This window comes from Schistocerca cancellata, chromosome 3, assembly GCF_023864275.1.
Source record: "Schistocerca cancellata isolate TAMUIC-IGC-003103 chromosome 3, iqSchCanc2.1, whole genome shotgun sequence".
Classification (NCBI taxonomy): Eukaryota; Metazoa; Arthropoda; class Insecta; order Orthoptera; family Acrididae; genus Schistocerca; species Schistocerca cancellata.
Window position 1 is genome coordinate 908,435,180 of NC_064628.1, and position 27,801 is coordinate 908,462,980.

The window sequence follows — 27,801 nt, forward strand, 5'->3', positions numbered from 1 at the left end:
GTCCTTTCGTTCTGTTTAAGTAGTTACAAGTTCTAGCGGACTGATGATCTCAGAAGTCCCATAGCGCTCAGAGCCATTTGTACGATTTTTTGAATATTTTGCAAACAAAGATGGTGTCGTGTTCATTCGATATTAATACGAGGGCAGTTCAATAAGTAATGCAACACATTTTTTTTCTCGGCCAATTTTGGTTGAAAAAACCGGAAATTTCTTGTGGAATATTTTCAAACATTCCCTCTTCGTCTCGTATAGTTTCATTGACTTCCGACAGGTGGCAGCGCTGTACGGAGCTGTTAAAATGGCGTCTGTAACGGATGTGCGTTGCAAACAACGGCCAGTGATCGAGTTTCTTTTGGCGGAAAACCAGGGCATCTCAGATATTCATAGGCGCTTGCAGAATGTCTACGGTGATCTGGCAGTGGACAAAAAATGGCTCTGAGCACTATGGGACTTAACAGCTATGGTCATCAGTCCCCTAGAACTTAGAACTACTTAAACCTAACTAACCTAAGGACAGCACACAACACCCAGCCATCACGAGGCAGAGAAAATCCCTGACCCCGCCGGGAATCGAACCCGGGAACCCGGGCGTGGGAAGCGAGAACGCTACCGCACGACCACGAGATGCGGGCGGCAGTGGACAAAAGCACGGTGAGTCGTTGGGCAAAGCGTGTGTCATCATCGCCGCAAGGTCAAGCAAGACTGTCTGATCTCCCGCGTGCGGGCCGGCCGTGCACAGCTGTGACTCCTGCAATGGCGGAGCGTGCGAACACACTCGTTCGAGATGATCGACGGATCACCATCAAACAACTCAGTGCTCAACTTGACATCTCTGTTGGTAGTGCTGTCACAATTGTTCACCAGTTGGGATATTCAAAGGTTTGTTCCCGCTGGGTCCCTCGTTGTCTAACCGAACACCATAAAGAGCAAAGGAGAACCATCTGTGCGGAATTGCTTGCTCGTCATGTGGCTGAGGGTGACAATTTCTTGTCAAAGATTGTTACAGGCGATGAAACATGGGTTCATCACTTCGAACCTGAAACAAAACGGCAATCAATGGAGTGGCGCCACACCCACTCCCCTACCAAGAAAAAGTTTAAAGCCATACCCTCAGCCGGTAAAGTCACGGTTACAGTCTTCTGGGACGCTGAAGGGGTTATTCTGTTCGATGTCCTTCCCCATGGTCAAACGATCAACTCTGAAGTGTATTGTGCTACTCTTCAGAAATTGAAGAAACGACTTCAGCGTGTTCGTAGGCACAAAAATCTGAACGAACTTCTCCTTCTTCGTGACAACGCAAGACCTCACACAAGTCTTCGCACCCGAGAGGAGCTCACAAAAGTTCAGTGGACTGTTCTTCCTCATGCACCCTACAGCCCCGATCTCGCACCGTCGGATTTCCATATGTTTGGCCCAATGGAGGACGCAATCCGTGGGAGGCACTACGCGGATGATGAAGAAGTTATTGATGCAGTACGACGTTGGCTCCGACATCGACCAGTGGAATGGTACCGTGCAGGCATACAGGCCCTCATTTCAAGGTGGCGTAAAGCCGTAGCATTGAATGGAGATTACGTTGAAAAATAGTGTTGTGTAGCTAAAAGATTGGGGAATAACCTGGTGTATTTCAATGCTGAATAAAACAACCCCTGTTTCAGAAAAAAAATGTGTTGCATTACTTATTGAACTGCCCTCGTAATAGACATGGTAAAACCTTACCTAAGATGTTCGCGTTTAAAGTTAACCTAAATTGTCCACTGTACACAATTTGAACTAAGACTGTGGGTGATTGCGGTGTTCGACACCCGGAACGAGGGACTTTCATTGAGCCCGGGCTACGTCACTAGGTGCGATGCTGCAGGTGTCACTTCCAGGTGGCGCAGGGCAGCACGGGGGCACAGGTGCGCCGTAGCGGGACCCAGCGACGAGGAAGCGAACGACACCCTGATTTTTGGTTCTCTCCACAGATGGAACTACATTCCTACCGGCGCGCGCAGGTGCGTCCGCGGCAGTAGGGGCCGGGGCGCCGCTACTGGCCGGTGGCGCCGGACGCCACTCCCAGCGCGCCCTGCGATTGGCCGCAGGCGACTGCCGGAGGGCGGGGGCACGGGCCGCGGTGGTGGGGGCGGCCGAGCGCTTAAAAGCACCTGCGGCGAGCGGTGGGGGCCGCAGTTTGTTGGGGAGAGCGGGAGAGAGTAGACAGTAGTAGTAGTAGCAGCAGCATCAGTGCACGCGCAGTAATAGTACGATGAAGTCGGTAACCACGGCGACGGCGGCTGCGCCGGCGGGCGCGAGTAGCGGCACGGCGGGCCCGCTCAACACCGTGGCGAACGGCCGGGTGCACCGGCAGCGGCGCGACGTCGAGAACGAGGAGATCCAGATGTACCTGTCCAAGCTGAAGGAGCTGGTGCCGTTCATGCCGAAGAACCGGCGGCTGTCCAAGCTGGAGGTGATCCAGCACGTCATCGACTACATCTGCGACCTGCAGTACGCGCTGGAGACGCACCCGGTGGCGGCGGCGGCGGCGGCCGTGGACGGCGCCAGGCAGCCGCAGCACAGGGGCGGCGCGCTGCCCCCGGCGCCGGCCAGGCAGCCGCTCGGCGTCATCGCGCCCAACGCCAACGTCGGCGTCGCCGTCAACGCCACCTGCGCCGCCCAGGACCTGCTGCACGCCGCCACGGTCAGTACCAGACTCCAGCCCGCGCCGCGCCACCGCTAGCCCCGCACCTCGCACCTGTATCTGCAAGCGTAGCGTGTCGTCGCTAACCTGCCTCACAGCACTTTGCCGTTTCTTCCCACTTCGTGACACCCGGTAACCGCCCTGCTGCATCACTCACTGTTGCTGTCTTGTGTCCTGAAAGTGTCTGTGAGAGAACCCCAGACAGTACTTCTTAACAGCTGTTCCCATCAACTTCTTACTCTTCCAGAGCTGCTATTTTCTGAAGCGGTGACAGATTCATCCTAATTATCACGTATATTTCATAGTGATCCTTAATTACTCAATGGCTTTCTTGGCACTGCTGTCGTACTTGTTGCCAGCAACCTGTATAGTAATACTTCTTAGTTCTCTCGTTGCGACTCACTTCGTGACACTGCTCAATCGTAACAATCCTCGATACGGACTTGCTTGCAGTATACTGTTCGTACATGATAACTCCAAAAATAAACTAATTCTTGACAGCTCTTTCCACCAACGCTAAACAGTGATCAAGCTGTGTCTCGCGTTTCTGACAGGCTGATTTCAGGCATTTCTTGGATTAGAGGCCGGTAATGGGATGCCCGCTGCCCACAGAAATCTTGGTTGTGGACTGATATATAGCGTGTAGCCACATCCGTAGATTGTGACGGAAGGTGACAAGTTGGTTGCGAGTTAACGAAGCGAACGAATATGTAAACGAGTAAAGCCTGTCGTCACAGGTTGACCTATAGTTGAACACAAACTATGAAAATATGCGAGGGAGTGCAATACTGTCACATGGAAGCCTGTAATTCCCCGGTAGTTTCACTGCATATTTCTGTCTTAACGTAGTGGCAATAAAACTGTGCGTTTAACCCTCTGCTTCACGCGACTGCATGTATTGACAGCTGAGGCAACGCGTCAGAATACCGAAGTCGCGCGTTTGTTTTTGCGTCTGTTCCACCGCGTCTCATAACTATGTAATTTTGTAAAACATTTCTACGGTTTATACTTCCGCTTCAGTACGTAAACCTAATTATATAGTTTTATTATTCCGACCGGTTACAAAGTGCGGACTGTACTACATTGATATCTAAGGTAAAAAGTCTTTGCATTCGAGGTCTGTTTAAACATCTCCAAGTTCCCAAAAAGCGTGTCTGTGACTACATTCTACCGGGCAAGTTACGTGAACACCCATGGTCATTCAGTAAACACTGTATTTATCAACCGCACTGTAAATCGGCGCTTTTAATCTATATCTGGCAGCCCTGAAATTAAGCTCTTAAATATAGACCTGTGCCTCGTAACTTGTACGTCACTCCGCGTTGTACTTTTATCCTGTCCGGCTTTTCATGTGAACTGTCATCTGCAGATGGCGCCTGTGGTGTGGCTCCGGACACTTGACAATTAGTCATCGTGTGGGTGCAAAACTAAAGCGAAACTGCTTGCGTTGCCGAAAGAAAACTTGTTTGCTTGTGATGTTTTTCGGTAAAGTAGAAGGCAACTTCATAATTTTTAAAATATCCTGTTGGATCTGCAAAAGACGTGCTTAGCGGCTAAACTAAGACTGTGCCCATAATGCCACATACGCGAACATGTTGCCCCTTGTTTTACTCTACCTTTCTACCGAAGTCAGCAGTTCGTCCGTGTGGATGGTTTATGTGTCCGCTTGCCATGATGATTCCTTTCATCAGCATATACCATTGACGACAGACCTCGTCCCTATCAGCTGACAAGTGACGCTTTGGAACGTGCCTTTTGCCTCGTCTCCAGCCCTTCAGGTGTCTTATTGAATCCTCGACACGGCTGGAACCCGGAAACATGTATCCTTCCACCAGCCGATGCTAGCGTACGGAGCGGGTTAACTGTGCCGCCGTCTTCTGCTTGTTATATGGTATAGTTCGCATGTAAACATGCCATATGACATTTGTCATTCCTTGTCTTTGCATGAAGACGCTCGTAACATCCTTTGGCGTGAGGCATTTAGTTGTGGCGTTTGTCTGTGTGCACTGATGATTTTTTTCTGCCTCATGTTGTGCGTTCCTCATCAGACGTACGCCTCTTTGCCCTGCGCTGAGCTTTCTTGCTTTAATTCAGATTATGCCCGTGATGCTATAGTCTATCGAGTGCCTGCCAGCATCGTAGATACTGTTAGGAATTTGTGCATCGTGCTAACTAAGTGTCATGACAGTCTTTATTGGTTTCCTTTCCACGTGAAGCTCATGTCGCCAGATCCCTAGCGTGGAAAAGCTTACTTACCACGCGTCTCTGTTCTTCTTTCGCTTCACAGTGCCTGTCTTTTGATGATTATTCGAAATTAAACTCATTTGTAGGCAACATTAGCGATAATTGTAATTATCCTGAGCTTAGTTAAAGCTGTTACGTGCTAGGTGTGTTTTCGAACCGTAATTTAGTGTGTAGCTGCATCTTCTAGTTTCTACGTAAGTGCACCACTTTTTTCTGATACATTGGGCGACTGACTGTGTCCATTTTATACAAGACGCCTGCAGACAGAAGTTTGCCGTATGGTGCTGCTCAGCGCGGCGTGTGTTTTAAACCTAAATGTCAGTCACTTCGGCCACAGCTGGAGGCTGGTGTGTGTGTGTGTGTGTGTGTGTGTCACGCTGTACTTGTTCGCGCCTCACGCACTTAGTCCTTACTTGGCATCACACATGCGTATCGCAGCAAAATCTCAATCAGCACTCGGTGTTTTTCGTGTACTCAGCGAGTCACTGCTGCGAATGAAGTCCCAGCTGCAGTAACGTAAGCGTAACGAAACGACCGATCCCTCACCAGCAACGAGTTTCACGTACTATAGAGGAATCTTATACTTGCTGTGTATGACGACACGCTCTGTGCACTACCACAGTATTCAAATTTGAATCGACGCAAGGCACAGCGAAGCGTGACACGTCGACTTCGCGGTCTCTTGTCGCTCGGAATCCCACGCAGTAATAACTGCTCATTTTCGCTCTCAGGGCCTATGACACAGCAAAAAGTAAGAAAATATATTTGACCATTTTTGGGTTTAATGGCCGTGTTTTTGCAAGGCCTCTGAGAACGTTTCGCACGCTTACTTCCCAATAATTACAATACGCTAGAATGTTCGATTTCACCATGACAGCATTTATACGAAGTGTACGTCGCTACCATCGCCGTGTTTGAAAGTGTTAATCCGATGAGTATCATCACTGATTTGTTTTATATTTTGCTTGATAAAATGTATACAACGGGGAAAAGACAGAGATAATGTAACAATTGCAGAAATATCAAAGGTTGTTAATGTTATCGGCAGTTTTAGGAGGGGACTTCTTTCTATCTTCTTGAGTTAGGAAGTGAAGTCGTGGAGGCCTTCGACAATTACGTACATTATGTGCACCCCTTGTATAACTCCTTCATTAGGTCACTAAAACCAACAGATCACTCACTTGTTCTTAAAGAGAATAATATATTTGCTCAGGCCATCATCACAACACCGTATACTAATCTTAAAGTATTTAGTATTGCCGCATTGTCTCATTCTCTGCCGTTTCAAGAAACAGTTTTTGATTTTGAGTGTCGACCTTTACACATTTTTCTTTATTTATCAGGGACATTCAGCAATGTGAGCCAAAACAAAATCAAAAACTACAAATAGTTCTTAAAAGAGTCTCAGCACTTTATTAGGTCGCTAAAATCAACAGTTCACTTGTGTTACGATGCTTCATAACGGTGGAGCATTGCCTCCAAACGCAAGAACGCGACCGATCGAGTCCGGCGAGGCTTATTACCACAAGCACGAGTGTGTGCCACCTCGCTTCATTTGACTTTAAAACAACCCGAATATAAGATCGTCTCTGTAGTTTACAGCAGCAATCACTGGCCCACTTTTAATCGGAGATTGACGGCGTAGTACTCCGCCTTCATTTGAAGTAACTTTCTCACAAAAAGTGTGCGATCGTTGCCTCTGGAAGCAGACTAAAAATGCGACATCCACGCTGCACTCGAAATAAGACACTGTTTCACTGAGCTCTCTATTGGTACCGTCAAGCTGTCGGAAGGAAACGGAGCTTTGCAGTTTTGACCGGCACCGACGCGCCGGTCGGTTGTAGCATATGGTGCTGAAGTCAGTATACTCCCCGTGGCCGTACCGACAACGCCTTTTGTGTGCTCACAAAACACACGGTGAGCCACGAGCAGACAGCTCGGTGCCCTAGAAGGGCGTCTCTACGGCGGCACTGCAGCAACTGCTAAGCCCTTGTCGCTGCCTATGTAGGCCGCTTTGCTCTTAGATACACGCTGCAGAATTCCTCGCCTTAAAAGGTGCCACGCAAGCACGGCAGCTAGCGTGCGTTCCCAGACATTCCGAACAGCCTTTCTACCGAAGCATCCCACATCGCAATTTGACGTTGACGACTCATTCAAGTGGCGATCGATTAGATCGCCGTAAGCGGCGGTTAGCGACTAGGCACTTACGTTGTGACAAATGAGAGGTATGTAAGCGGTATGTAATGCGATCTAAGGTAGCCGACTACGAACGAACAAGTGTGCTTCATTCGCCTGCAGGTTTCACCCATTTGATGACAGTACTGGAATACGATTGAGCAGGTGTGTGGGGACCTTACAACAAATCAGTGTGTGGCTCTTTAGCGAGGGAGGAGCACGCAGCGATAGTGGTTGCCTGAGTTGACAAGATTTATATCTCTGCCAGCCATCGTGATCAGATTGCGTGATTTCCTATGAGCTTCAGGCAAATGCTGGGATGGTACCCCATGAATTGACTATGACGATATACCAAAGTCTCTGCAGGACTCTAATGCCATTCGGAACGTATGTTTCCTTTTGCTTTTACGGGTAAATATACTGTGTAATGTATCTGACGTGTCCAACAGTATTGTAAATATGTTCCAAAGATAAATACAGGCTGCTCTACGGGAAAAGGGCGATTTTCAGATTAAAGGTAGTATGACGATATTTCAGTGAATAAAAAAGTTTTTTAAAAAAATCTTTATTTCTACAAAACCAAAGGTTGACATCTGAAATATCGGGCAGTCCAGAAGTGAACGACGTATGAGCCAATCTAAAAACATCTGTTTCCCATAGGTCACTCTGCAGTTAAGTGAGGTTTTTTGGGCTGAAGAAAGACATTGATGAGAAAGTCGTAGACGTAACAAAGTTTTTCACTAAAGATTTCTCAATAGAGTTCTTGCAGCAGCTGGGGATGAAGTTTCAAACTCGCGACAATTTCGTCCTATGGCTCCATCGGGAAGAGCAGCTGGCCTTCACAGACTTTGAGGTAATTCCCACTGTGGAGGTGACCGCAGTCACGATTCACGTGGATGCTTTCCAGTTTTCTGGAGGCAGTTGTTTTTCCTAGCAAAGGCAAGCAACGCTTGAAACTTCATCGGTGCCACATGGCAAGAAGTAAAGATGAAGAAGAGATCTGGTAAATAGTATAGGAAAAGTCTGACTGATACGTAAGGAGTGAGAAACTTCGCAATGACAGACTGATAACAACATCTAAAATATAAAACTGAATTTTGTGTATAGTAGTAAGAGCTGAATATGTGAACATATGATAACGAAAGGAGGAATACTGTGGCAAACAAAGAGTAATAGAAGAAACATGTTCACAAAGTCTCTGTGCAGCTCACATGTTACCAACAACAGTCTCGTTCCTAATCCAAAATGAAAATTGTATCTTTCTTTACGTTCTGTTCGTTTTGCCACTAATAGTATACGAATCTCTCGCCCAGCGATGTGAGTCGTTGATTGAGACACCGAGAAAGTATCGGGAGTAAGAATCAGATGACCTTTCTGCTATGCAAAGGTAGGATTCCCGTGCTTTTAACGGAGTGCCGACATGTTTGCTATGGTAATACCTGGTTCAACTCCCAAGTCACGCAAGTGCATTCATAACCTGTGCTCGGTTCCAAACGAAGTTTTCGTCCACGCATCGTTAAACCCTAACTTTCTTTTGAATTGAAATCCTCAACAGCGTTATAGAAGCTTCGATGCTTTCGCGGATGAAAGAGACCTTTTTTACTAGAGTTAAACTTTACGTATCAAGTAGTATTTGCAAGACATTCATTCTACAACACCCGTTAAATGCCTCTTGTCATTCTCCACTAGTATGTACTTAACCGTATGTGGTAAAATACTTCCAAACACTGTCATAGCTAAGTTCTTGTGCTAGTGTAACCCTTGATATCTGTTGCCAGGATATATCGTATGTGTTTGTCTACCTTCAAATCATTCAGAAATATTGATGTTACCTCCTAACGCTACACGAAACGTTTGCAGTGGTTCTATACGTTTGCAATATTTTCGCTTAGAGATTAAAGCCTCTGAACGGCCAAAACTCCGCAGACCTGCTAATTTTGATATGAAATATGGACGGATTGTAAGATACAGCTCTATACTCCCACGAGGTGCTACACTATTATTGTGTTACTTACCATTTAGTATGTTTCTTTGAAGAGTACACAGGTTTCCAAAGTATGATCTCTCTGCATGAATGCATCGCATATATTTTGTAACAGCCAAACTTAGTACAGAGACGAATAGGTACATCCAGATTGTAATCTCTAATTCAGTTGCACAAATACCGTGAATTCACGTTTCCACAACCCTCTTCTTAATGAATTCGTCTGAAATCGGACTTTCACTTAAGATATCCGCGTTACGTATCGACGCTGTCACGGACATGACCACTTTCGTCAGAAACTTTTCTACTGAAGTTATAAAAACATAATCACATCCCTCCATTCGGGAATAGTTCACTACGAATGTGTTCACTTGTCCCACACGTCTATATCATAAGCTGGATTCCTGCTGCTGCGCTGATATATTGAAACGTTCCGACGTATGAAGATGTGCCTCCGGATGACGTTCTTCCTTGTGGAAGACATACTGATTTCTTGCTCAATATGAATAGGTTCTACCACAACAGCAAATCCAGGTGAGAACTACGCGAAAATATATTGCAGTAGGTGCTAAGTGGATTACTCCGTGTCAACACATTCGGTGCGTTACGTTCCGACGTTATCGGTGTGTATGCGTGGAAGATGTTCGGCGTATGTTTAGTGTGGCGAACTGGACTCCCGTATTGGGATCTAGGGTAACTCAGCTGTGTAACCGGTTTGCCAGAGTGGGGAAGAGACGCTGCGGTCGACGTGAGGTCGTGAATCTCCACACCTTTAGCTTGTTCCACTGCGACTCGCGATGCCCGCAGAGGGGGGAAGATTGGTTGCACAGTGTGACAGCTCCAGTCCAGTTTCTCGTTCAGGTTCAGATGCCCAGCGTCATCGAATGTACGAGCTCATGCCTGCGCAAGCGAGGGCATGGATGGAATGTTAACATATAAGGACTCACAACCATTTTACGAAATAAAAATAAATGAGCCGTGGAAAAGAATCAGGTAGAAACACAGCTCTGTACTCCACACGTGAGAGGGTATATTAACAGTTGAGAGAATAAAATTTAGTGACTAAGAGACATCCAACCATTACGCTTCATAAGCATGGGCAAGTCTGGCCAATAAACAAAATGTTATGCTTTCATTCAGGCACCATCTTCGCCACTGAGCCAAAGAAATCTTAATTAAAGTAAGGCGGAGTCTTGTTTTCAATACGGAAACATCGTGAGGGGCGAAATTATAGTGACAGACGTGACACTATACACGGTATGAACATGCAGAAAACGTATGGAGCTCCTTGGGGGTTTTCAGGGACGATATGGCCTTGTAGGGAGGAATCTCATCTCTGTAAAACTGTTCCAGAATAGTATCAGGCATCTAGCAAATAAATGATTGCCACAAGTACCTGAAGCTTCTCATATATTCTGCAGCGACTGTCTGAAGAAATCCTTTCGTTCCTCTTTGGCGAACTATCTATCTGCACCCTTGCTGACAAGCGTTGTATAAGGAGTCTCTTTGGTAGACCTGTTGCACCTTATAAGTTTTCTGCCAATGAATGGCAGTCTTTGGTTTGCTCTACCCACAATAGTATCTATGTGATCGTTCCAATTTAGGTTATTTGTAATTGTAATACCTAAGTATTTAGATGAATTTACAGCCCTGAGATTTGTGTGAGCTATCGCGTAATCGAAATTTAGCTGATTTCTTTTAGTACTCATGTGAATAACTTCACACATTTCTTTATTCAGAGTCAATTTCCACTTTTCGCACCATACAGATATCTTATCTAAATCGTAAATGACAGCATCATCTGCAAACAATCTAAGACGGCTACTCAGATTGTCTCCTATGTCGTTAATATAGATCAGGAACAACAGAGGGGGCCTATGACACTTCCTTGGTGAACGCTGGATATCACATCTGTTTTACTCGATGACTTTCCGTCTATTACTACGTACTGTGACCTTTCTGACAGGAAATCACGAATCCAGTCGCACAACTGAGGCGATACTCCGTAGGCACGCAGTTTGGTTAGAGGACGCTTGTGACGAGCGGTGTCGAAAGCCTTCTGGAAATCTAAAAATATGGAGTCAATTTGATATCCCCTATCGATAGCACTTATTACTTCATGAGTATAAAGAGCTAGTTGTGTATCACAAGAACGATATTTTCTGAATCCGTGCTGACTATATGTCAATAAATCGTTTTCTTCGAGGTACTGCATAATGTTCGAATACAGGGTATGTTCTAAAACCCTACTGCAAAACGACGTTAGTAATATAGGCCTGTAATTAAGCGGATTACTCCTACTTCCCTTTTTGGGTATTGGTGTGACTTGAGCAGTTTTCCAGTCTTTGGGTACGGATCTTTCTGTGACCGTGTGGTTGTTTATAACTGCTAAATATGGAGCTGTTTTATCAGCATACTCTGAGAGGAACCTGACTGGTATACAATCTGGACCGGACGCTTTGCCTTTATTAAGGCAGCTTATGCTTTGTTAAGTCAAATGGGAAACCCTGGAGGGAAGGCGAATTCCTTTTAGAGAAACGTTACTGAGAAAATTTCGAAAACCAGCATTTGAAACTGACTTCCGAACGATTTCTACTGCTGCGAACGTACATTGCGAAGAAGGGCCACTAAGATATGATACGAGAAATTAGCGATGATACGCAGGCGTTCGTTTTTCCCTCACCCTATTTGCGAGAAAAGGAAATGACAAATAGTGATATAGGGTACCCTCCGCCACGCACAGTACGGCGGCTTTCGGAGTATCTATATATATATGTACACAACACCTAATTACCGTGCCGGAAAGTGGAAAGAAGTAGGAAAAGCCTAATCTCGCCTGTGTGGTGCTCAATTGGTGAACAGAACAGCGCGGCGAGAAAACTGTTGCTTGTACACGTTATGCACGGAGAGGCAGAAACCACCGCTGGCAGATCGTAGACAGCCAGCCATTGTTCTTCTGCGCCTCTGCAGTGCTGCGGAATGAAACGATGGAGGGGCAGACCGCAATTGAGAAAGTGCGACAACGGTCTGGTCTGCCGCAGCCGCGACCGGCTCCCTCCGCGCAGTCTGCGGGCCGTTTCCTGGAAGCCGGCGACTCTGCCGTGGCAAGCGGCCGCAGGCAGAGGCCAGGACACAGAGAGGCCATCCGCAGCACAGGATGGGGCGACGCCGGCTCTGCGGCCCACTGCGTCGCGACGCCGCCCTTCCTTCCTGGGCGTCCATCCCGCATCCGCCCCTGATTCGTTCACTGAGCGACGCGCCTAGCGCGCTTACTTGTTTACGCCGAAACGCCAGCTGTGAGAGAGGGGAGCGGGAGACAAACTGCGTTATAGCTTATAACAACCGTACCACTTAATTATGATTGTAGTGTTGCTCACGCTGCTAAATATTGCATTTTCGGGCAACAACAAAGTTATATTATGTGGCAGGTGTCATTAGAGCACAGGTAATAAAGTCATTTCATGAAATAATGGATAAACTAGGCACTCATCTTTTCGTGTTTCCCACGCTGGTCTCGTTGTGAACTCGTGGCTCAACCGTCGAAAATCTAGGTGATGATTCCAAGCTCGGATGCAAAGAGGCCTAGATGATATTCTGCGATATTCAAAGGTTTTATAGATGTGTTTCATAAACCATTCTTGAAGATTAAACTTTTTTTTTGCAAGTTAGAACAATGGTGATGTAAAAAAATAATCAGCACTCCGAATTTAAGTTACACTCCTTTTTTATTACTTTTGTTGCAACATCACTTCACAATATAAAACATACTTCAAAATATCTTCCTCACTGTTAAAGTTCACATTTCATAAACTGACTACAATTTGCGTCTTTTCAACATGACGACCAAGACTTGACTCTCTAATAACGGCTTACGCGCCCAAAAATCGGAGTTACAAGTACGTCAAAGATCATAGTGACAAAAGAAAGAATACACATAAGAATAATATCATTGCAATATAAACATATCGATGTATCAAAGTACCTCTACATTAATGAAATCAAATCTGAATGTTGTCACAGAAATATGTTAACTATTTTACAGAAACACAGTAGAATATTGCTGGTATCGAGAGGTTGAGGTGAGGTGCCGTAATGGTTACGTAATTCAAGCACCATTACAAGCTATATTACAAAACGGTTAAAACACTGCACGATCGTAGTTGCAGGTTGCCTACCCAACGACTCTCAAGGACAACAGAAGCTTGATTTTCAGTATTTCACATGGTTAATAGTCGAATTTAAATATTTTAAACGCAGTCATAATCTACTCATTAAGATATTCACACAAAATATTTAACGCAATAAGTCAAGCATTTAAGTTTGAAACTGTATGTCATGAGGCGGCTTAATTCACAACGCGCACAACATCCGGAATACGTTCATCCAGTACTTGAGAACGAGTGGGCTGACACACTTCGAACAAACCTTACACGTAACTTGAAACCTTAACGAAACCTTTTTTTTTCTCTCTGCCACTTGCAGCGTCCGCATCTCGTGGTCGTGCCGGTAGCGTTCTCGCTTCCCGCGCCCGGGTTCCCGGGTTCGATTCCCGGCGGGGTCAGGGATTTTCTCAGCCTCGTGATGACTGGGTGTTGTGTGATGCCCTTCGTTTTTTTTTTTTTTTTTTTTTTTTTTTTGCAGAACCTAAAGCCGACTCTGCTCGATTGCCTTTACTTTGCGTTTCGACCCTTTCCTATTTGCATGTATGTGCTTGACATGAGTACCTCCAGTCGTTATCGCCCTCTTTGGCTTCAGTCTATCGATTGGTTCGAAGCTCCCCATCTTATTGAACACTAGCTTCTTCCTTGTGTGCGTAATTAATGCATGAGTCCTCACACCGTTCCTTCTAGAACATTTACAAGGAATTTTCTGTAACGGGCGTCTCCAGTACCATACGTAAAGTGCTTAAAGATCGTTATTGTGAAAGGACGATAAATTGTTACACCTCCAACACTTGGTTAAGGAAGTGCTCATTAGAGACTGGAAAGTTCGTAATATTGGCGGGCAATGAGAGGAGATATCGGCGACGTCCGTTTCAGAGGAAATTTGCGTCATTTACCGTAAATGATTTAGTGAGAACACTAAAAGCCTTCGCAATGCCAAGCGGGGATTTGAACCTCGGTATTCCCGAAAGCGAGACACGTTCGTTGATTACTGCGCTACGTCGTTTGGTCCCAGGTCTTCAAAACTTAGAGTACAGAGTAAGAGTCACATTGAAATACCCACACCACTTCTGCAAAAAGGAAGGAAGACTGTTGTTTAATGTCCCGTCGACGATGGGGTCATTAGAAATGCAGCACAAGCTGAGACTGGGAACCGCACGAGGGGAAGGAAATATGCCGTGCCCTTGTCGTGGGAATGATACCTCCATTTGTCTTAAACGATTTAAACAAACTACGGGAAATCTAAATATGGATGGCCGGTCTGGAATTTGAACTGTCCCCCTGCTAAAGCCAGTCCGCTTCGTACAACTCCGGCACCTCTGTCGGTACAATATTCAGTGTCCTGCGTGAGATTCCCTTCACGGATGCACTGCACGTCCCCAGAACACTTGACACAAAATGTCCTCCATTCGCATTCCATGTTACTGATTTTACCCGATCGTCCCATTTCATATCGTTTCTTAATGTTACCGGGTAAATACTTCGTATGGTCGGAAAGATTTGCACCACCATCGTTCTTGTGTTCGGATACTACAGGATACTTCCACTATTTTGTAGGCGTTAATGAGCTTTTGTCTACTTTTCAAGACAGCTTCATTTCACTACAGTATATGGAAATTTTATCCACGTCCTTGACGATCGTCACAGTCAGCAATCAAGTCTGCAAAAGAGACTGCTACCAATTCACTTGTACGTCCCAACTGACATTACGATATTGCTAAAGTGTCTGGGCCCCAAAACAATTAGGACGGAAAGGAGATACGGAAGATGTGCAAAGAAGAGTGGAACGAATGATAACAGCTTTGACAGGCCGTAGAGCGTCACCGAAATCTAGAACAACCTGAATTGGCAAACACTTGAAGTTAGAGGCTAATTATCCCGCGAAAGCTTACTTAAAAAAATTATAATCTCAGGCTTCCTTCAAGTCGCTCCTGTGGAGAGAGTGAAGTTTAAAAGTCTAATTGCAGGAGTATAGAGAGCAGTCACTCTTCGCGCACTCCGTACGGGAGCGCAACTGTATGGCACTCAAGTACACTACTGGCCATTAAAATTGCTGCACCAAGAAGAAAAGCAGATGATAAACGGGTATTCATTGGACAAATATATTATACTAGAACTGACACGTGATTACATTTTCATGTAATTTGGGTGCATAGACCCTGAGAAATCAGTACCCAGAACAACCACGTCTGGCTGTAATGACGACCTTGATACGCCTGGGGATTGAGTCAAACACAGCTTGGATGGCGTGTACAGGTATAGCTGCCCATGCAGCTTCAACACGATACCACAGTTCATCAAGAGTAGTGACTGGCGTATTGTGACGAGCCAGTTGCTCGGCCACCATTGACCAGACGTTTTCAGTTGGTGAGAGATCTGGAGAATGTGCTGGCCAGGGCAGCAGTCGAACAATTTCTGTACACAGAAGGGCCCGTACAAGACCTCCAACATGAGGTCGTGCATAACGCTGATGAAATGTAGGGTTTCGCAGGGATCGAATGAAGGGTAAGAGCCACGGGTCGTAACACATCTCAAATGTAACGTCCACTGTTCAAAGTGCCGTCAGTGCGAACAAGAGGTGACCGAGACGTGTAACCAACAGCACCCCATACCATCACGCCGGGTGAGACGCCAGTACGGCGATGATGAATACACGCTTCCACTGTGCGTTCATCGCGATGTGGCCAAACACGGATGCGACCATCATGATGCTGTAAACAGAACCTGGATTCGTCCGAAAAAATGACGTTTTGCCGTTCGTGCACCCAGGTTCGTCGTTGAGTACATCATCGCAGGCGCTCCTGTCTGTGATGCAGCGTCAAGGATTAGCGCAGCCATGGTCTCCGAGCTGATAGTCCATGCTGCTGCAAACGTCGTCGAACTGTTCGTGCAGATGGTTGTTGTCTTGCAAACGTCCGCATCTGTTGACTCAGGGATCGAGCAGTGGCTGCACGATCTGTTACAGCCATGCGGGTAAGATGCCTGTCATCTCGAGTGCTAGTGATACGAGGCCGTTGGGATCCAGCACGGCGTTCCTCGTGAACCCACCGATTCCATATTCTGCTAACAGTCATTGGATCTCGACCAACGCGAGCAGCAATGTTGCGATACGATAAACCGCAATCGCGATAGGTTACAATCTGACCTTTCTCAAAGTCGGAAACGTGATGGTACGCATTTCTCCTGCTTACACGAGACATCACAACGTTTCTCGAGGCAACGCCGGTCAACTGCTATTTGTGTATGAGAAATCGGTTGGAAACTTTCCTCATGTCAGCACGTTGTAGGTGTCGCCACCGGCGCCAACGTTGTGTGAATGGCTAATGGTTCAAATGGCTCTGAGCACTATGGGACGTAACTTCTGTGGTCGTCCCCTAGAACTTAGAACTACTTGAACCTAACTAACCTAAGGACGCCACACACATCCAGGCCCGAGGCAGGATTCGATCCTGCGACCGTAGCGGTCGCGCGGTTCCAGACTAGCGCCTAGAACCGACAGCCACCCCGGCCGGCTTGTGTGACTGCTCTGAAAAGCTAATCATTTGCATATCACAGCATCATCTTCCTGTCCGTTAAGTTTCGCGTCTGTAGCACGTCATCTTCGTGGTGTTGCAGTTTTAATGGCCAGTAGTGTATATGGCACCATGCTAAGTAACTTCTGCCGTGCACTTCACAGTGGTGTGCAATACTGTAACCAACAGCTTCACCAGTGCACAATCTTGCAGCGCTTCTCATCCCGCCTCATAATTAGCGCTGTGTTGCCGTGAGATTACGCAGCGCAGACACAGTATAACTACAGGCGAGAAAGGTCTCGTGGGGTTTGTACCGGCTTTCTCCTGAATTAGAGTACAGACTGCACTGCCCGCCGACGCCAGCTGGCTGGGTACCACGAAGCGCAGTCTTGGAGCCCGCTCGCGGCTAATCTGTTTTCCCACGGCAGGGCTCGGCACGCTACGGTAAGACCCCGCAGGTTTTTACTTATCTGGCGGCCACGGCGAGGGCCGAGGAGGCCTGCTCGCAGCTGGCGTGGCGCTGTTGGCAGGGACGGGCCCGTTCCCACGATAGCGCAGCACCCGCCAACACCTGCTGCTGGCCGCTCGAAGGCGCACCCTTCTGCAAGCAGCTGCCGCCGCCGTCAGCGTGCTATTCTAAACGATCTCGCGTCAGACTGGGAGGGTGCAGTTAGCGGGTGCCGGTTCAAAGCGGGATCACTGCTACTACTACCGTCTTTGAGTAGTGAGTCTTCTGACTGGTTTGATGCGGCCCGCCAGGTAGTTCTCTCCTGTGAAACATCCCATTAGAAAAATTAATGAATTACTGTGCTCGTAAACCCCTTACGTTATTCGATTAGCAAACAACTGAGCAGAACTGAACGTACTCAGGCATTTATCTCTTTACTTATTCTGATCAATAAACTGACACACAGTATTTTTAGCGCAACGCAGTCTGACTTTCAATAATCCCTACAGGAGAGTGGCTCTGGCTACCACTAACATATACCTTTCATGAATCACATACCTCACAAAAATCTTCGTTACTCGAACTACTGCAATACAGCGAGCGCCAATACTGCCAGCTGAATAAAGGATTCTAACTACTGAAGGCACTAACTACTGATAGGCATAGTTAGCAGATGAAAGATTTTGATAGAGAACAAACAATGTATTTGCCTTAATAGTGTTCAAAACTCATTCATGACATCCAGTCTTACAAATTTCGTTTTTCTGACGGACACACGTTCAGATTGTCCGCTCTCAAAACTTCGCCATCTCACTCCCCACATCCACCACTGCTGGCGGCTCACCTCCAACTGCGCAACGCCACGCGCTGTTCACATCCAACTGACCAACACTACAATAGCGAATATTCCAACAATGCCAACCAGCCACAGACTGCACACAGCACAGCCAGTGATTTTCATACAGAGCGCTACGTGACGTTACCAACATAAAAACATAAATAGCCTACCTACACCTGTTCCGAACTCTTCATCTCACAGTAGCATTTGCAACCTGCGTCCTCAATTACTTGCTGTCTACAGTCTTTACCCTCTATAGCTTCCTCTTGGACCATGGAAATCATTCCCTGACGTCTTTAATCTGTGTCCTGCCACCCTGTCCCTTCTTCTCTTCAATGCTCTTCGCTACATCGCCTCTCATCAATTCTGTGGAGAACCCCTAAATTCCACCTGTTTTCAACAGCCTCCTGCACAACCGCGTCTCATTCGCATAGGTTCACTTCTTTTCCGGTTTCCCTACAGTCCATGCTTCACTACCATACAATTTTGTGCTTCAAACATACTTTATCAGAAATTTTTCCGATGTTTGTAACTAACAGATGTATCTTAGCCAGGAACGTCCACTTTGCCTGTGCTAATGTGATGTTTTACGTCTTCCTTGTTTTATCCTTCACAGAAAGCAGAAATCCTACATATGTATTTCGTCCTCACATTCTACTTCAGTGTCACTTGGGACATCAGTGTCATCAGCGTATCATTTATATCCTTTCACTCTCAATTTTAACTCCACTCTTCAACCTTTCTTTATTTTCGTCATTGCTCCTTCGATAAACAGATCAAACTATAGGGGAGAAAGACAACATACCCAGCCTACACTCTTTCTAATCCAACAATTTCGTTCTTGGTCTTTGTCTTAGTCTTACTGCACCTTTTTGGCTGGTGTACGTATTGCGTATTAGGCGTCTTTACCTGTAGCTCACTCCTAGTTTTCTCAGAATTTCGAACATCTTGCGCCATTTTACATGGTCGAAAGCATTATCTAGCTCCACAAATCCTTTGAAGATGTCCTGATTCTCTTTTTTTCTTAACCTTGCTTTTATTATGCCAACGGCAATGCTGCAGTGACAACACCTCTTCCCGTCGGTCACCGTAGTTAAGCGCTGTTGGGCTTTACCAGCACTCTGACGGGCCACCGTCCCTGTCATCCGGGCGCTATTGGCAAGCGGGGTGCACTAATTCAGCCCTTGTGAGACCAGTTCAGGAGCTACTTGATTGAGAAATAGCGGCAGAGGACGACACGGCGGTCTGTCGGTACCGTTGGGAGTTACAGGTCTGTTCGGACGGAGACACTTGCTTCCATTGTGAAGCGGAGCGTGAGAACTGCTTCCCTGCTGCCTTTATATTTCCTAAAGCCTAACTAGCGATGATCAGCTAACAGGTCGTCAGTTTTCTTTTGCTTTCTTCTGGATATTATTCCTGTCAGCCAACTTGGATACGTCAGTTGTAAAGCTCGTGTGCGATTCTTGTCACACCTGTTTTCGTTATATTCGGTAATCTGTGGATAAAATTTTTGCGACAGTCTGATGTTATTTCTCCTCTACACACTATCTTGAATAGTAATTTGGTTGCCACTTTCCGCGATCATTTTTAGGGATTCAGCCTTATTTGATTTTTAGGGATTCTGCCTTATTTGATATCAAGTCTGGCAAAGCTCTCTTATCTAATACTGCATCCCCTAGGCCTTCCATGTCGACTATTACTATAACTACTAATTCTACTAGTAGTACAACACTAGTACTACTGTACAACCACCCTCAGACAGTAATTATACACATTAGACTTGACTGGGTCCTGCCCGCAGGGAACTATGTAAAGTTTTTCTATTCGTCCTGACACAGAATGTTGAATGTGCTCAAGGTACTTTGGCCGCAAGTCGCGTTTCGGAGAGTTCGGTGCCTCGTGTTAAGTCTCTTTATTTGAGGCGACTTACTTGTCCATGTTGATGAAATGATAGTGAGTACAACACAACACTCAGTCCCCGAGCTAAGAAAACCTTCGACACGGCCGGGAATCCAACACGCGGCATTCCGCCGAACTGACCATTCACCTGCGGAGGCGGACAGAACAATGTTGACTAAAACTTCTATCCGTTTTGGATGTGGAACACTGCGACTGTGATGACTGAGGTTTCCAGCAATTACTACAACCAATCGCATTTTGTTCTATTCTTCAATTTTGAATTTCCATTACCGGTTGCCAATCGTCTAGCGATTCATCAGCAGATGGTACATGTTTGTTGCATGTTTGTAGCGTTGTGGGGGTCCTGTGTGAGTGGCAAGATGTAAAAACGAAACGTGTAAGCACCGAATGTGGCGAGAATTATTCACATTATGAGATCAGTGTAGTTGGTAGTAACTGTAACGAATGTAACTACATCGATCTGAGCCGGCAGCGGTGGTCTAGCGGTTCTGGCGCTGCAGTCCGGAACCGCGGGACTGCTACGGTCGCAGGTTCGAATCCTGCCTCGGGCATGGATGTGTGTGATGTCCTTAGGTTAGTTAGGTTTAAGTAGTTCTAAGTTCTAAGGGACCGATGACCTCAGATGGTAAGTCACATGGTGCTCAGAGCCATTCGGAACCAGTAATGGACATTAAAAATTGAAGATTAGAACAAAAGGCGAATGATTGGAGAAATTTCTAAAAACACTGTTGATGCACCTAAAACCGTTTCGGGTAAATTTATCCATCGTCAATAGGATTTTTATGCTGGTATGCTGAACCAAACACGTCACAAGGCAGCTGTGAAACTTGTCTACATCGCGCAGTGAAATGAGGCATCGAAGGCAGTGCATGAACAGTAATATCGCTGAAATCTGCTGTGTATTTTTGATTCCAGCTAAAAAAAAACTGGTAACAGCTGCGAGAAAGTAGTAATAATACAGGAAAGCATTATTAGGGTTCGCCAATCTGTCGAAGACTAAAAGCTCTAATAGCAGATTGAAGGAAATCCTTTTTGAAGGTATACAGGGTGGTCCATTGATCGTGACCGGGCCAAATATCTCACGAAATATGCGTCAAACGAAAAAACTACAAATAACGAAACTTGTCTAGCTTGAAGGCGGAAACCAGATGGCGCTATGGTTAGCCAGCTAGATGGCGGATTCATATGTCAAACGGATATCAACTGCGTTTTTTTAAACAGGAACCCCCATTTTTATTACATATTCGTGTAGTACGTAAAGATATATGAATGGTTTAGTTGGACCACTTTTTTCGCTTTGTGAATTACATGTTCGTGTTCCTGTTTAAAAAACGCCGTTGATATCCGTTTGACCTATGGCAGCGCCATCTAGCGGGACAACCATAGCGCCATCTGGTTTCCCCCTTCAAGCTAGACGAGTTTCGTTCTTTGTAGTTTTTTCATTTGATGCTTATTTCGTGACATATTTCGCCCGGTCATTATCAATGGACCACCCTGTATACCTTCAAAAAGGATTTCCTTCAATCTGCTATTAGAGCTTTTAGTCTTCGACAGATTGGCGAACGCTAATAACGCTTTCTTGTATTATTACTACTTTCTCTCAGCTCTTACCAGTTCTCTTCACTGGAATCAGAAATACACAGCAGATTTCAGCAATATTACTGTACATTCATTGCCTTCGATGCCTCATTTCACTGTGCGATGCAGACAAGTTTGGCAGCGGCCATGTGACGGTTTGCTTCAGCAATCGACAGTGGTACGGCCCTCACCTATGTATGCCTGTCTCGTAGGCTCGTAAAAGTGACACGCGACATGTCTGCCAGGAACCTCAGGGTTCAGCTGCAGATGGAAACCGGTGACCGTCGGCAGGCGAGCTGTGCGCCTGTCGCAACCGCAGCCGGTGATGGCGTTTTAACTGCCGCGTAATGAGGAGGGGCTGGAAGGAGCGCGAAGGAACGCCTCGCCTGCTCTCTACTTGCATCTGGGGCGCATCTATTCTCCACGCCGCACCAGCGAAACAATTTCGCAATTACTGCGTTCACAGGCCTGCAATTATTCAAGCATGCAGTTACAGAACTGGAGCAAAATCCAAAGAATACGTCATTACCCCGCAAGCCATTTAACGGCGTATGTCAGAGGGTACTTCTGGTATCACTAACTTATCCCCGCCCCTTCCCAAGTTCCACTGTCGAATGGCATGTGGGATGAATGATTGTCGCTACGCATCTATAGTAGCTGTAATTTCTCTAATTTTCTCGTTGTGGCTGTTTCGCGAGATGTGAGAGGAAGTAATATGTTGTCCTACTCATCCCGGAAAGTATTCTGTCGAAATTTCAGTAGTTGACCTACCCCTGATGCACAACGCCTCTCTTGAGCGTCCGCCACTCGCGTTTGATCATATCTGAGGAGGAATCAAACCACTTACTGTAGCCTTCTGGCCGAAGATGGTTTGATGCAGCTCGCCACACTAGTGTCGTGTGACGACATGTTTGAACACTTTGCATCAGTTCTGCATCCCACATTGTTTTGAATCTTACTGTGTTCAAACCTTGGTCAGCCTCCACAATTTTTACGAGCCACAGTTAACTCCTCTGCCAAAACGATAACGTCCTTGATGACTCAATACGTGGGGTGGTCGAGCGGTTCTAGGTGCTTCAGTCTGGAACCGCACGACCGCTACCATCGCCGGTTCGAATCCTGCCTCGGGCATGGATGTGTGTGATGTCCTTAGGTTAGTTAGGTTTCAGTAGTTCTAAGTTCTAGGGGACTGATGACCTCAGATGTTAAGTCTCATAGTGCTCAGAGCCATTTGAACCATTTGTCCATTATTTTAGTCAAGTTACCGCACTTAAAAATCTTCTGCTTTCTTATGTTCTGTAATGTTAATCTTTTGACTCCCATACAAGGATGCGCTCAAGACATTCACTTTCAGTAAAACGTCGTAGCACTTGTATTCGTATCAATTGAAAATATTTTTTTGTGTTCATCAAGAAAGTTTTCCTTGCTGTTCGTAGACTGCATTCGACGCCCAGTCTAACTTAGACAATGTCAGTTATTTTGCTCCACAAACAACAGAAGTGATGGTCTTCCTGGTCGAACTTGCCAGATCCGATAGGATATTTGACATCGATACCAATTCATAGAATTGTATTTGTATCTCCATAATCTTGGAATATTGGATCAAAATTATTGCCACGGACAACGGACAACATCGCAAAACACACACACATATATATTTTGTGTGAGCACCATGTCTTCACGATAAATATGATAACGTTGGATCATTTTCCGCGACACACGAAGCAGCTGGTCTCTCGTTATCCTATTCACAGCTTCAGCAATTCGATGTCGCGGACTTCCAAGAGCGTCAGGCTATAGGGGGGGGGGGGGGGGAGGGGGGGACGCAGTCTTCTACGTAAAACCGCAGTAAAAGCCTCAAGGTGTGAGATCTGGAGAGCTGGCAGGCCGCCGGCGATGAAGTTCATCTTCTCCTCTTCCAATCGAACTTCCTGGAATAGAGTCATCCAGGTAATGTCGGACGTGCTTAGAAACTTTTACTAGTGTTTCTATATCAGATATATACTACATGAGTTCTGCATTCATTTTGATCATCATTGATCTAGCAGTGAGAGGACACCTTTTTCCACAGTTTCATTCCATATCTCCGATAGCGATCCTTTTGGTTTCATTGTCCCTAGTTTATTTTAATGCCTAGTATTTCGCATAGCTACTAATGCTCAGCTATCTACGTCTACATCTATCTCTCTAATCTGCTAATCACTTGAAGCGCTTGACAGAGGGTACGTCCTATTGTATCAGTTAGAAGGGCTTTCTGCAGTTGTATTCACGTATGGAGCTCTTCTTCTCCTCAAGGTCCTCATGGGAGCGATGTTTAGCGGGTTGTGGTATATTCCTAGAGTAATTGTTCAGAGCCGGTTCCTGTAACTTTCTCCGGGACAGTTTACGCTTTCTTCGAGTGTTAGCCGATTCAGTTCTTTCAACATCTCTGGTGTAACAAACCTGTGAACATTCGTGATGGCCTTCTCTGCACACGTGCAGCATCCTTCGTTAACCCTATTCTGTAGGAGCCTACACACTTTAGCAGAATTCTAAGATGGTCCACTGAAACGTAAATGTCGATAATTATATCAGTAATGTGACAACATTCGTTCTTTCCCACGGAACCATTTCGGAAATGGCCCAGAGTGATTTAGGGAAATGAGTGAACGTCTGGATAGTCTAATGGTGGTTTGTACCACGACTCTGTCTAGGAGACAGTCTCCACCAGTTAGTTTTTACAGTGTTGTGTATGGCAAAAGCGAGGGCGCGCGTGCTCGGCCCGTGTCCAGATTGCGTGGCTACGTGTCGGTAGGCGCAAGCAAGCAGCTACCTGCCCCTTGTTGCCGGGTGTTTGCGTCGGCCGACACGGAACAAGGCAGCCGGCGACCTTGCGGGCTCGTCACGTAGGCAAACACACTGTCAGCAGCGCCTGTCCTACCTGCCGAAAGCCCTCCCTCCACTGCCTGACACCCCGGCGCCTGCTTCTCAGCGAGTAACAACAACCCAGCCATTCAAAACATCCGCCAGACTTTTACCCATTCATAAATTTCCCTCACTACGGAGCGGCTCTGCACCGAACTCGAAAACTTCACACGAACCAAAACCGAAGTTCCGAACTTTGCAACATCATGATCAAACACCTTTCTACGCAAGGATCACGGCCCTATACTTGCAGATTGATGCTTAGCTGTTGTCGGACGTACTCTATGATATAGGCCTATCTTTGAGGAAATCTGCTAACGTCCTCTATGATCATAGGTGTCTCTTTAGTCATTCCCACACTCCAACCACATAGTATCATCCTTGTCCAGATAACCATCATTCTCTTCATATGTCCATTACATCTTTCCTCACTGCTATGGACGTCGAGTAAAGGTGTGAGTTCTCAACTTCTCGTTTACCCCCAACTCTTTATATCAGCTCCAAGAGGTTTAGATAGCCATCACGCATTGCTACACAGATCTTCATCCACATCATAATTCCTAAAATCCCTGACATACTACTTTCAAGTTCTGATGTTATTCTTCTTTTTCAACTTTTGAAGATTTCTAATGCATACGTTGCAGTGTTTCTAATGCATGCAGAAAGACTGATCTTACACTGATTCTTCTTGGCACCCTGTGACGGTGTTTCCTTATTGTAACCCCATTTTGTATGTGAGTTAAACTGGTACAATGCGTTTTGGCAGCAAACAAACGCCTTTTGATATCTGCATAAGTATTTTATGTATATTATCATGCATGACTAAAAAGAAAATATGTTTCTTGCTTAATATCACATCTGAGAACAATGCATGAAAGGAAATTTTTGTAATATTTAAAAAAGTAGTTGCTGAATATGTGACAGAATTTTAAAAGTACTGACTTAAACCCAGATATGACTTCTCCACTTTTCTTTCTAAATAATTCGTGGCTAAGCATGTTAGCTTGCATGTTGTGTGTCTTTCACCCAAGTATTACACACTGCTTGCATGTTACTAAATAGCAATGTGAATGAAAGCATTGCTGCTTGAGACGATGTGCATCTTAGCTATATTAAATTTAATGTAAATGCCTTGGTAAGAGCCTGAAGGTGGCTGAGTGCTAGCGAAGCAAATTGTGACTTTTTTTTTTTTTTACAGAAAATGACTGATGAGTTAGCTACAGTACTAATTTATCTGTTTGTAACTGCCTCGAAAGGCCTCATTTGTGGTATGCAAGAAAAATAAATAAACTAGCGTACTTATGCTACTGGTTTGAAATGGCAGTCCATTGTTTTTTCCACCTAAATAACTGGACAAGGGAACGGCAACTGTGTCATTAGTTTCTTGCCCACTGTGATGTTTCTGAGACTTTACTGTGTGCCTGACCACGTCATTCTCTTCTGTTCTGCAGGCGCCAGTACACCTCGACAAGGCGACGCCGGTTGACAGCAGGCCTGTATCCTGCTGAGGGACCAGAACAGCACCGTATCGCTGTCATCACCTCGTCATCACCGTCACCATCATCTCGAAAGTCATCCAGTCATCATCACATTGTCACTAAGCGGACCATCTGTCATATCAGGGCTTCAGGAAATTTTTTGACAGACACTTTTTTCACCTTTGTATACAAAACTAACAGTGAGCAGTACTATTTGTATATGATGAGTGGATCTCCAAAGTGTTTTTGAATCACAACGTGTCGTCCTTTCACTCAATGTTTTCATAGTTATAAGCATGTTACAATGGAATTGCATGTTACAGTGGAATACATTTCGAACTTTTCCCCCAAGTTACAGTGGAATACATTTCGAACTTTTCCCCAAATTTGTCACAGCTATGAGGTGCTCAATCTGAGCAAGGCAAGATCTCCTCTGGTTTGGAATAACAAAATTATAACTTTTATGGTTGAATTATTATACTGATCATTAAATTTGGGAAAAGGAAATTTACTGCACATTTGTGCTTAGACAATTGGAGTTGAACTGCTCAGAAACGTACCTTGTAGCATCTCTATATCTTGTGTAATGTCGTTTGTTCACTTAATGTAATGTGTTGTTATTCACTTGATGTTCTACTTATTAAGATGAAGCAATTTAAATATCCTAAACAGTCAGTGTTGTTGTCGTAACTTCTGCTGTTGTCTGTGATGTAAGACTCATAATCAATGTGTATATAAATATATCTGTACAAATTTGTTGTAAATAAGGACTGTACATACGACTTTCCTAAATGTATATTATGTATCACCAGTAGCCAGAGGGTACGAGTGTGTCAGTGTATTTCCCTGAACAGTAAATAGGTTACTTTGGCCAGTAAATTGTTTATTGTTCCATTTTCCTGTGTGTGTGAATTTTTAAGTAAATTATATTCACTAGATAGCAAAAACTTGTTTCATTATTTGTTTTTGGTAATCATCCACCAATAACATGCTGTGATGTGTTTGGCATAAATGTTCTTTCAGTCTTTTCAGAAAATAAAACAGTGGTGCGGCAATATAAACTTTATAGTAAAAACGTAAGACTCAGTGCATCTCAGTGCCCATGACAATCCTAGCAGTATATAGGGTTGGTTCTCTTGTCTAGTAGGAGGAAAATGCAACAGTTACTTGAAAAGAATAATATTGTAATTGAAGGAGATAAATACTCATTAATAAGTGATACTTTTAAAAACTACAGGAAAATTAAACTGGATAGTTGTATAGCTGCTATCATTGCACACAATAGTCTGCACTTCAATTTACACTGGCTCATACTTGATCGCATAACTACACATACATTTCTAAATTCGCTGTTTTTGACATCATTCCATAGTTTTTCATAGCAAAACCAAGGAATAAAAGAATAATGATACCAGTGTGAAGCTCACTCCCATATCAACAACCTGAGACTAAGATGGTCACGTGTTTACAGTCAAAGATACAGGTTTGGAAAGTTCTACGTTTCCAGCTGAAGTAGATTGTCTTTACACAGTATTTTGACAACTTTCCTGGTGATCTTTCTCATATGCTGTTCACTGTTTGGACTTTAAAAAACTGAGGCACGAAAGGAGGACATTAGGTGTTGCCTAGATACTGTGTAAAACTAAAACGAAATCAGTTGCAAACAAAAAAATTTAAATCGTCCGTTATGATGAGACATTGTGAAAGATATGAACAGTAGACTTTTCAGCTGTTATGGTATGACTAATGTCAGATAAAAACTGAGATTATAGTGAACTGTCTAGGCATATTTTTGCTAGTCAGCCTGGAAACAAGACATTTATGACTCATAATGATTTACTTAATGTATTGTAACTCTTGAATTGTGTAAAATGTAT

The 27,801-nt window shown here is 45.1% G+C and overlaps 1 protein-coding gene across 1 annotated transcript; it reads left to right on the forward strand.

Annotated features, from left to right (window-relative positions):
* Positions 1-2,180: 2,180 nt before the first annotated feature.
* On the forward strand, positions 2,181-26,871 carry LOC126175983 (protein extra-macrochaetae-like). Its single transcript, XM_049923091.1, has 2 exons — positions 2,181-2,680; positions 25,898-26,871. The coding sequence occupies exons 1-2, from the start codon at positions 2,249-2,251 to the stop codon at positions 25,952-25,954; spliced, it is 489 nt and encodes a 162-aa protein (XP_049779048.1). The 5' UTR covers positions 2,181-2,248; the 3' UTR covers positions 25,955-26,871.
* Positions 26,872-27,801: the final 930 nt, after the last annotated feature.